General features: G+C 42.4%; 1 protein-coding gene across 2 annotated transcripts in view; it reads left to right on the top strand.

Annotated features, from left to right (window-relative positions):
• The window catches only part of LOC106613940 (dedicator of cytokinesis protein 1), a 733,517-nt gene that overhangs the window by 466,190 nt on the left and 255,156 nt on the right, over positions 1–12,171 (top strand). For both annotated transcript variants that reach the window (XM_045701156.2, XM_045701155.2), the window contains exon 30: positions 11,212–11,290. In XM_045701156.2, the coding sequence (XP_045557112.1) occupies positions 11,212–11,290 (79 nt within the window). The remainder of the gene's footprint in view (positions 1–11,211; positions 11,291–12,171) is intronic.

Below are 12,171 nucleotides of genomic sequence, written 5' to 3'. Positions count from 1 at the left end.
AACCCTATCTATTAACCCTAACCCTATCTATCTATTAACCCTAACCCTATCTATCTATTAACCCTAACCCTATCTATCTATTAACCCTAACCTAACCCTATCTATCTATTAACCCTAACCCTATCTATCTATTAACCCTAACCCTATCTATCTATTAACCCTAACCCTATCTATCTATTAACCCTAACTATCTATTAACCCTAACCTAACCCTATATATCTATTAACCCTTATTCTAACCCTAACCGTAACCTTAGCAAGTAGTTGCTTATCAACAGGTAGTTTGTTGACAGTGAGCTATCCATATAGTGTGATCTTTAATGACTATAGGAAGTCAAAATATATTATGATTAGACTGCCTTCTGTGGGGTTTCCTGAACGTCTAAGACATGCTGATGGAGAAAACAGCCTCTGAAGTTGACAAACACTACTTTACTGTTGTTTTGTTCAGAGATCCCTATTAAATCTACCAGTCATTAACTTTTGTAGTCGTATTTTGTTGCTCGGATATTGCTGTTTGATTATCTTAGTTACAGTGTCCTCTGTAATTGTTGAGACATAATTTTCTCTTCTTATGGCTCTATACTCCAACAGTTTGGATTTTAAATCAAACCAGGATTATGAGTGCAGACTGTCGGCTTTAATTTGATGGTGTTTTTCATCCATACCGGGTGAACCGTTTTAAATTACAGCACTTCCTGTGCGTAGTCTCCCCATTTTAGGACACCTAAAGTATTGGGAAAAATTCACTTGTGTATTAAAGGAGTAGAAAGTGAAGTATTTGGTCCCATAGTAATATATATATATATATATATATATATATATATATATATATATATATATATATATATATATATATATATATATATATATATATATTAATATCAAGCTTTTGACTATACATTTATGTTGGATGCATTTGCTGTTTGTTTTGGGTGTGTTTTAGATTATTTTGTTCCTATTAGAAATTAATGGTAAATAATATATTATGTCATTTTGTAGTCAGTTTTATTGTAAATAAGAATAGAACATGTTTCTAAACACTTCTATATGAGTGTGGATGCTACCATGGTTACAGATAATCCTGATTGAATCGTGAATAATGATGAGAGAGAAAGTTACAGATGCAAAAATATCGTACCCCCAAGACATGCTAACGTCTCACCTTTACAATAACAGGGGAGGTTAGCATTTTATATCATACCCCCAAGACATGCTAACCTCTCACCATTACAATAACAGGGGAGGTTAGCATTTTATATCATACCCCCAAGACATGCTAACCTCTCACCATCACAATAACAGGGGAGGTTAGCATTTTATATCATAACCCCAAGACATGCTAACCTCTCACCATTACAATAACAGGGGAGGTTAGCATTTTATATCATACCCCCAAGTCATGCTAACCTCTCACCATCACAATAACAGGGGAGGTTAGTATTTTATATCATAACCCCCAAGACATGCTAACCTCTCACCATTACAATAACAGGGGAGGTTAGCATTTTATATCATACCTCCAAGACATGCTAACCTCTCACCATTACAATAACAGGGGAGGTTAGCATTTTAAATCATACCCCCAAGACATGCTAACCTCTCACCATTACAATAACAGGGGAGGTTAGCATTTTATATCAAACCCCTAAAACATGCTAACCTCTCACCATTACAATAACAGGGGAGGTTAGCATGATATTTGTGCATCTAACTTTTGGCGTATAGAACCAATATAATAAAAACAAATCCCGTTCCCAATAATTACAGAGGGCACTATATATCATAATGGAGCTAGCAAGTTCAGATGCAGGAAGCCAGCAGAGCATCAGAGCTGCTTCCCCCTGACAGATGTAGGAAGCCAGCAGAGCTGCTTCCCCTTATTTATTTATTATTTTACTAGGCAAGTCAGTTAAGAACAAATTCTTATTTACAATGATGGCCTAGGAACAGTGGGTTAACTGTCTTGTTCAGGGGCAGAACAACAGATTTTTACCTTCTCAACTCGGGGATTCGATCTAGCAACCCTTTCGGTTACTAGTCTAACACTCTAACCACTAGGCTACCTGCCTCTAACCACTAGGCTACCTGCCTCTAACCACTAGGCAATGCAGATGAAGGAATGCAGCAGAGGATTAGAACTGATTCCCCTCAGCAGATGAAGGAATGCAGCAGAGGATTAGAGCTGATTCCCCTCAGCAGATGTGGGAATGCAGCAGAGGATTAGAGCTGATTCCCCTCAGCAGATGTGGGAATGCAGCAGAGGATTAGAGCTGATTCCCCTCAGCAGATGAAGGAATGCAGCAGAGGATTAGAGCTGATTCCCCTCAGCAGATGAAGGAATGCAGCAGAGGATTAGAGCTGATTCCCCTCAGCAGATGTAGGAATGCAGCAGAGGATTAGTGCTGATTCCCCTCAGCAGATGTAGGAATGCAGCAGAGTGTTAAGAGCTGATTCCCCTCAGCAGATGTGGGAATGCAGCAGAGGATTAGAGCTGATTCCCCTCAGCAGATGTAGGAATGCAGCAGAGGATTAGTGCTGATTCCCCTCAGCAGATGTAGGAATGCAGCAGAGTGTTAAGAGCTGATTCCCCTCAGCAGATGTGGGAATGCAGCAGAGGATTAGAGCTGATTCCCCTCAGCAGATGTAGGAATGCAGCAGAGGGTTAAGAGCTGATTCCCCTCAGCAGATGTCCATGTCTAATAATGCAAGCTGGAGAGAGCATTGAAGCTAGATACAAATATCCCTTAACTGTGTGTGTGTGTGTGTGTGTGTGTGGTGTGTGTGTGTGTGTGTGTGTGTGTGTGTGTGTGTGTGTGTGTGTGTGTGTGTGTGTGTGTGTGTGTGTGTGTGTGTGTGTGTGTGTGTGTGTGTGTGTGTGTGTGTGTGTGTGTGCGTGCGCGCGCGCGTACTCTTATATTGTATTCTCGTTAGTCATTCCAAGACAATATAAGTAGGTCTTCTCCTGGAAATGACAGGATCATTTACAGCATAAGGAGACTGTTATTGTGATGGACGGGACTTTGCTGGATAAACAATGTTTACAGTGTTTTATTACATTTCTTTAATGGTTTATCAAGCAAGCAGTGGAACGGTATGTCTTTCTGTACATCATCTGATAAATGTCTGGACTCCATTATTTTAGTTGTGTTTAGTCATTATTATAGACCTACTGCAGAGAGACTGTCTCTCTCTCTCTCTCTCTCTCTCTCTCTCTCTCTCTCTCTCTGTAGTCTACAGTGTTGTGTTCAGTCATTATTATAGACCTACTGCAGAGAGACTGTTTCTCTCTCTGTAGTCTACAGTGTTGTGTTCAGTCATTATTATAGACCTACTGCAGAGAGACTGTTTCTCTCTCTGTAGTCTACAGTGTTGTGTTCAGTCATTATTATAGACCTACTGCAGAGAGACTGTTTCTCTCTCTGTAGTCTACAGTGTTGTGTTCAGTCATTATTATAGACCTACTGCAGAGAGACTGTTTCTCTCTCTGTAGTCTACAGTGTTGTGTTCAGTCATTATTATAGACCTACTGCAGAGAGACTGTCTCTCTCTCTGTAGTCTACAGTGTTGTGTTCAGTCATTATTATAGACCTACTGCAGAGAGACTGTCTCTCTCTCTGTAGTCTACAGTGTTGTGTTCAGTCATTATTATAGACCTACTGCAGAGAGACTGTTTCTCTCTCTGTAGTCTACAGTGTTGTGTTCAGTCATTATTATAGACCTACTGCAGAGAGACTGTCTCTCTCTCTGTAGTCTACAGTGTTGTGTTCAGTCATTATTATAGACCTACTGCAGAGAGACTGTCTCTCTCTCTGTAGTCTACAGTGTTGTGTTCAGTCATTATTATAGACCTACTGCAGAGAGACTGTTTCTCTCTCTGTAGTCTACAGTGTTGTGTTCAGTCATTATTATAGACCTACTGCAGAGAGACTGTCTCTCTCTCTGTAGTCTACAGTGTTGTGTTCAGTCATTATTATAGACCTACTGCAGAGAGACTGTCTCTCTCTCTGTAGTCTACAGTGTTGTGTTCAGTCATTATTATAGACCTACTGCAGAGAGACTGTCTCTCTCTCTGTAGTCTACAGTGTTGTGTTCAGTCATTATTATAGACCTACTGCAGAGAGACTGTCTCTCTCTCTGTAGTCTACAGTGTTGTGTTCAGTCATTATTATAGACCTACTGCAGAGAGACTGTCTCTCTCTCTGTAGTCTACAGTGTTGTGTTCAGTCATTATTATAGACCTACTGCAGAGAGACTGTCTCTCTCTCTGTAGTCTACAGTGTTGTGTTCAGTCATTATTATAGACCTACTGCAGAGAGACTGTCTCTCTCTCTGTAGTCTACAGTGTTGTGTTCAGTCATTATTATAGACCTACTGCAGAGAGACTGTCTCTCTCTCTGTAGTCTACAGTGTTGTGTTCAGTCATTATTATAGACCTACTGCAGAGAGACTGTCTCTCTCTCTGTAGTCTACAGTGTTGTGTTCAGTCATTATTATAGACCTACTGCAGAGAGACTGTTTCTCTCTGTAGTCTGCTGTGTTGTGTTCAGTCATTATTATAGACCTACTGCAGAGAGACTGTTTCTCTCTGTAGTCTGCTGTGTTGTGTTCAGTCATTATTATAGACCTACTGCAGAGAGACTGTTTCTCTCTGTAGTCTGCTGTGTTGTGTTCAGTCATTATTATAGACTGACTGCAGAGGGACTGTCTGTAGTCTACAGTGTTTTCTAGTCACATTATTGAATATTGAGCAACAACCGTCACGGTTCAGGGACTCCGATCCCGTAGAGGTTAACATCAGGGTCATGATGACATCACAACATTAACATCAGGGTCATGATGACATCACAACATTAACATCAGGGTCATGATGACATCACAACATTAACATCAGGGTCATGATGACATCACAACATTAACATTAGGGTCATGATGACATCACAACATTAACATCAGGGTCATGATGACATCACAACATTAACATCAGGGTCATGATGACATCACAACATTAACATCAGGGTCATGATGACATCACAACATTAACATCAGGGTCATGATGTCATCACAACATTAACATCAGGGTCATGATGACATCACAACATTAACATCGGGGTCATGATGACATCACAACATTAACATCAGGGTCATGATGATATCACAACATTAACATCAGGGTCATGATGACATCACAACATTAACATCAGGGTCATGATGATATCACAACATTAACATCAGGGTCATGATGACATCACGACATTAACATCAGGGTCATGATGACATCACAACATTAACATCAGGGTCATGATGACATCACAACAGCTAAACATTAACATTAGGGTCATGATGACATCACAACAGCTAAACATTAACATCAGGGTCATGATGACATCACAACATTAACATCAGGGTCATGATGACATCACGACATTAACATCAAGGTCATGATGACATCACAACATTAACATCAGGGTCATGATGACATCACAACAGCTAAACATTTACAGCTCTGTTTTAAAAACGTTTTGCCTTATTGTTACTATTATTATGATGTTGATATGTTCCCTGCACTGTTGAGAGGAGAGCTCACCAATAATTATGTCACTGTACCGTTTATACCCGGCTACAATGAAATGAATACTTGGGAGCGCTCCTTTCAACAGTGCAGTGAACATATCAGAAGAATAAAGTGTGATTTGATTTGGACATGCTGACTAAGTGTAAACTGCACCGTTTAGTTGACCTGGCCAGTCCAGTCCAGGGGACTGCTGTGGGCATCCATCCAGGTAGACATCCAATATAAAGCAGTAATATTTCTCAGTGGACAGGTGCAATGGATGGAAACATACTTTACCATTTACCCCAGCTGGCGCTGAGCCTATCATCTATATTGGCATGTTCACAGCTGCAGAAAATTGAGTGAGGTGTGGAGTAGGGAAGAGGAGAGAGGGAGACTCAGCTCAGGCAGACTGGGCTTTAGTAATGTGGTCACGGGCTGCTGCTGGGTGAGTGCTAGAGGGGAGTGTTTCAGGAGTCTCCACCACCGAGGGTAAAGATAGAGACATGGGGGGTTGGGGGTTGTTTCAGGAGTCTCCACCACCGAGGGTAAAGATAGAGACATGGGGGGTTGGGGTTGTTTCAGGAGTCTCCACCACCGAGGGTAAAGATAGAGACATGGGGGTTGGGGGGTGTTTCAGGAGTCCACCACCGAGGGTAAAGATAGAGACATGAACATCTTAAGGGTTTCTGGAGGGGCTCTGAAACACTTCACCTTTGTGCTTAATGACTAAGGGGACTCCTGATATGTAGCACGCTCAGGTTAGCCTTGGATAACATTTAGGTTAGCCTTGGATAACATTTAGGTTAGCCCTGGATACCATTTAGGTTAGCCCTGGATACCGTTTAGGTTAGCCCTGGATACCATTCAGGTTAGCCCTGGATAACATTCAGGTAAGCCTTGGGTAACATTTAGGTTAGCCTTGGATAACATTCAGATTAGCCTTGGATAACATTCAGATTAGCCCTGGATAACATTCAGGTTAGTCCTGGATAACATTCAGGTTAGCCCTGGATACCATTCAGGATAGCCCTGGATACCATTCAGGATAGCCCTGGATACCATTCAGGTTAGCCCTGGATACCATTCAGGTTAGTCCTGGATACCATTCAGGTTAGCCCTGGATACCATTTAGGTTAGTCCTGGATACCATTCAGGTTAGCCCTGGATACCATTCAGGTAAGCCTTGGGTAACATTTAGGTTAGCCTTGGATAACATTCAGATTAGCCTTGGATAACATTCAGATTAGCCCTGGATAACATTCAGGTTAGCCCTGGATAACATTCAGGATAGCCCTGGATACCATTCAGGATAGCCCTGGATAACATTCAGGTTAGCCCTGGATAACATTCAGGTTAGCCCTGGATAACATTCAGGTTAGTCCTGGATACCATTCAGGTTAGCCCTGGTTACCATTCAGGTTAGCCCTGGACAACATTCAGGTTAGCCTTGGTTACCATTCAGGTTAGCCCTGGATACCATTAAGGTTAGCCCTGGATAACATTCATTTTAGTCCTGGATAACATTCAGGTTAGCCCTGGACAACATTCAGGTTAGCCTCGGATACCATTCAGGTTAGCCCTGGATAACATTCAGGTTAGCCCTGGATAACATTCAGGTTAGCCCTGGATAACATTCAGGATAGCCCTGGATAACATTCAGGTTAGCCCTGGATAACATTCAGGATAGCCCTGGATAACATTCAGGTTAGTCCTGGATACCATTCAGGTTAGCCCTGGATACCATTCAGGTTAGCCCTGGATACCATTCAGGTTAGCCCTGGATACCATTCAGGTTAGCCCTGGATAACATTCAGGTTAGCCCTGGATACCATTCAGGTTAGTCCTGGATACCATTCAGGTTAGCCCTGGATACCATTTAGGTTAGTCCTGGATACCATTCAGGTTAGCCCTGGATACCATTCAGGTAAGCCTTGGGTAACATTTAGGTTAGCCTTGGATAACATTCAGATTAGCCTTGGATAACATTCAGATTAGCCCTGGATAACATTCAGGTTAGCCCTGGACAACATTCAGGTTAGCCTTGGATACCATTCAGGTTAGCCCTGGATACCATTCAGGTTAGCCCTGGATACCATTCAGGTTAGCCCTGGATAACATTCAGGTTAGTCCTGGATAACATTCAGGTTAGTCCTGGATAACATTCAGGTTAGCCCTGGACAACATTCAGGTTAGCCCTGGATAACATTCAGGTTAGCCCTGGATAACATTCAGGTTAGCCCTGGATAACATTCAGGTTCGTCCTGGATAACATTCAGGTTCGTCCTGGATAACATTCAGGTTAGCCCTGGATACCATTCAGGTTAGCCCTGGATACCATTCAGGTTAGCCCTGGATAACATTCATTTTAGTCCTGGATAACATTCAGGTTAGCCCTGGACAACATTCAGGTTAGCCTCGGATACCATTCAGGTTAGCCCTGGATACCATTCAGGTTAGCCCTGGATAACATTCATTTTAGTCCTGGATAACATTCAGGTTAGCCCTGGACAACATTCAGGTTAGCCTCGGATACCATTCAGGTTAGCCCTGGATAACATTCAGGTTAGCCCTGGATAACATTCAGGATAGCCCTGGATAACATTCAGGATAGCCCTGGATAACATTCAGGTTAGCCCTGGATAACATTCAGGTTCGTCCTGGATAACATTCAGGTTCGTCCTGGATAACATTCAGGTTAGCCCTGGATACCATTCAGGTTAGCCCTGGATACCATTCAGGTTAGCCCTGGATACCATTCAGGTTAGCCCTGGATAACATTCAGGTTAGCCCTGGACAACATTCAGGTTAGCCCTGGACAACATTCAGGTTAGCCTTGGATACCATTCAGGTTAGCCCTGGATAACATTCAGGTTAGCCCTGGATAACATTCAGGTTAGCCCTGGATAACATTCAGGTTAGCCCTGGACAACATTCAGGTTAGCCCTGGATACCATTCAGGTTAGCCCTGGATAACATTCAGGTTAGCCCTGGATAACATTCAGGTTAGCCCTGGATAACATTCAGGTTAGCCCTGGATAACATTCAGGTTCGTCCTGGATAACATTCAGGTTAGTCCTGGATAACATTCAGGTTAGCCCTGGATAACACTAGCTTCTCTCAGGTTAGATCCCCGGGGCTCTCACCCTGAGGGGCTGGGAGAGGGAGACTGAGCTAACCTAGCTTCTCTCGGGCAGGGTTGAACTGAAGTCAAGATTACACTGTACATTTGAGGACAGCCTCATGTGAATGTGAACACTAGGATCTTGGATCACTCCTTCGTTGAATTATGAAAGATTGTCTGACTATGTCAAACGTTACTGACAACATCGCTGCTGGATATAGAGTAAGACTGATTGTACAGAATAGTGGAGGGAATCTAGGACGAGCCTCAAAATTATTATCCAACCTTTTTTCAGCTTTATTTCTGATTTAGATTCCCCTTGGCTACTGTACTACAGTTATTCTTCCTTTAAGAGTTGTGGCGTACTGCAGCACAGCTTTTTGGGGGTGCCGTAGAATTCTATGACAGTTATTTAAGTGTCAGCCATTGTTGCCAGAATAACGTCATTTACCACAATCTGCCACCATCTACCACAAAACCGTCACAGCATAAAGCTCAAAACATTTAAAGGAAGAACAAGTGTATGTTCCTTGAGGTGGATAAACACAGAGTTATACTCCTAACACCTGCTGGAAATCCAGATTAGCCATCTGGCAATTCTGGCAAATGCCAGATGGGCCGGAATCATCTTTTAGTTGGTTAGGCTGGTCAAAATTGGTACACACAAAAAAAACGTTGACAAAAAATAAGTGACGCTGCCGGGGGCCTGTTCAGATGTCTCTGTTGTCATGATAATCTATAATGAGCATCCGGCTGATCAGTGGGCAACGGCGGCCCCCCCCTTTTTTTTAATAGGCTGAGCTGAGGTCGCGCAAATTCACATTGAAGGTCAAACGCGGCATCATCAAAGAGATCTGAAAATGGCTTCATTCTGTGTTCTCTATCTACTTCCTGGATGTGCGTTGTATTACAGTATGTGAGTGAACACAGTCTCTCTCAATCACTTTTTCACAGTTTGATCCAGACTGGTTTTCTCTGACAACACACACACACAGTATTCTCAGTGGTTATCTAACCCCCCCCCCACTAGCTTGACCTTTGGGAACCAGGTTTTCTGTGAGCCCAGATGACAGTTCAGTCCCATTATCTGTCTGTCTTACAGCGGAACAACAGGTCATGCCGCTAGAGATGTATGTTTCACGCTGAAAGAGAAAAACAGAAAAACAACCCATTACATGAGATTAAAGGGATATTACTTGTCAGCACTTAATTCATCTGTGGCATTTGTACTCTCTCAGTCTTTTTGTACTGGTGATTTTGTAATTCACAGGTCAAACTGAAATATGAATCCCTTACATCAAACACACTAATCCTTTGGATTGAACCGTTAAAATAGACAACATTGTAGAAAATGGACAGGTTTGGTGGGAGATCAAACAGACCCAGTCCATACTGTAGCAGGTAGTAGCCTATAGGCTGAACACATATCCTGATGTACTGTAGGGTGGGGGTGGAACATAGTAATGATGGGGTGATATGTAGGGTGGAACATAGTAATGATATGGTGATATGTAGGGTGGGGGCGGAGCATAGTAATGATATGGTGATATGTAGGGCGGAACATAGTAATGATATGGTGATATGTAGGGTGGGGGCGGAGCATAGTAATGATATGGTGATATGTAGGGTGGGGGTGGAACATAGTAATGATGGGGTGATATGTAGGGTGGGGGCGGAACATAGTAATGATGGGGTGATATGTAGGGTGGAACATAGTAATGATGGGGTGATATGTAGGGTGGAACATAGTAATGATATGGTGATATGTAGGGTGGGGGCGGAGCGTAGTAATGATGGGGTGATATGTAGGGTGGGGGCGGAGCATAGTAATGATATGGTGATATGTAGGGTGGAACATAGTAATGATATGGTGATATGTAGGGTGGGGGCGGAGCATAGTAATGATAGGGTGATATGTAGGGTGGAACATAGTAATGATATGGTAATATGTAGGGTGGGGGTAGAGCATAGTAATGATATGGTGATATGTAGGGTGGGGGTGGAACATAGTAATGATATGGTGATATGTAGGGTGGGGGTGGAACATAGTAATGATGGGGTGATATGTAGGGTGGAACATAGTAATGATCGGGTGATATGTAGGGTGGAACATAGTAATGATGGGGTGATATGTAGAGTGGAACATAGTAATGATATGGTGATATGTAGGGTGGGGGCGGAGCAGAGTAATGATATGGTGATATGTAGGGTGGGGGCGGAGCATAGTAATGATGGGGTGATATGTAGGGTGGGGGCGGAGCATAGTAATGATGGGGTGATATGTAGGGTGGGGGCGGAGCATAGTAATGATATGGTGATATGTAGGGCGGGGGTGGAACATAGTAATGATGGGGTGATATGTAGGGTGGGGGTGGATCTAAACCAGATGTCTCTCTGATCTATTTCAGAGTGTTTCCGAAGGCCGTTAATCAGTATGGATCTAAACCAGATGTCTCTCTGATCTATTTCAGAGTGTTTCCGAAGGCCGTTAATCAGTATGGATCTAAACCAGATGTCTCTCTGATTTCTTTCAGAGTGTTCCTGAGGGCCATTAATCAGTATGCAGCCGTGTTAAACAAGAAGTTCCTGGATCAGACCAACTTTGAGCTTCAGGTAAGCTCACCACTCTATAAAGCCTCAGTTTGTTAAAAACAAAATACTGTTACTCCATCAGGCAATCTGCCAGACCTGAAGACTGGTTGAATTATGTCAATCTAATGTCAAATCTATGTTTATGTAAAGTTTCCTTTCACTAGTCTTGCACTGCATTAGGAGAACTTAACGAGACTGGTTGAATAGTGAAATCATTAAAGACGGTTCAGAATGGTGACTTGATTGCCTTCAATGGTATTTATTGCTGACACTTTGCGGAGCAAGCTCTTTCATCAAAAACACTGGTTGAATTCTGTTAATGAACTGTAACTTGTATGGTTATTTTAGGGCTGTCCCCGACCCCTAAAAATCTTGGTCGACCGAAAGTCGTCTGTTCTTTCGACCAATCGATTGCTAGAATGTTTTAAATGTGTATTTTTTCCATATATAGACACACCCAATGTGTTTTAATGAAATCAACTATATGTATTGAGCTTGTCTGATGCTTTAAGCTTATGGTTTGATTAAATAAGACACATGCCTCAAGAGGGAGCCAGAGATCTAGATAACCAGAATAAACCAACCTTAACCTGACCCAACTAGTCTCCTCCTTCTCCTGCTGGATTTCGCAGATTCTGCCATTACTCTCCTGAAATTGCTGGTAATAGGCTACATGAGGAATCGGCAACATTTGTCATGTGGAATGTCAATTTATCTTACCATTTCTATCAATCTGCCTGTGTTAAGCAAATCAAAAGATATTTTATATTTAAGATTCTTCAAAGTAGACACCCTTTGCCTCGATGACAGCTTTGCACACTCTTCGATCCACAAATGAGCACATTTATATGGCTACATTTGCGCGCAGGCCTACTTCTATACGTGCGCGTCCTTACTCAACA

The sequence above is a fragment of the Salmo salar genome, chromosome 18, assembly GCF_965601325.2.
Source record: "Salmo salar chromosome 18, fSalSal1, whole genome shotgun sequence".
Lineage (NCBI taxonomy): Eukaryota > Metazoa > Chordata > Actinopteri > Salmoniformes > Salmonidae > Salmo > Salmo salar.
This window is presented reverse-complemented; position numbering and strand designations above follow the sequence as displayed.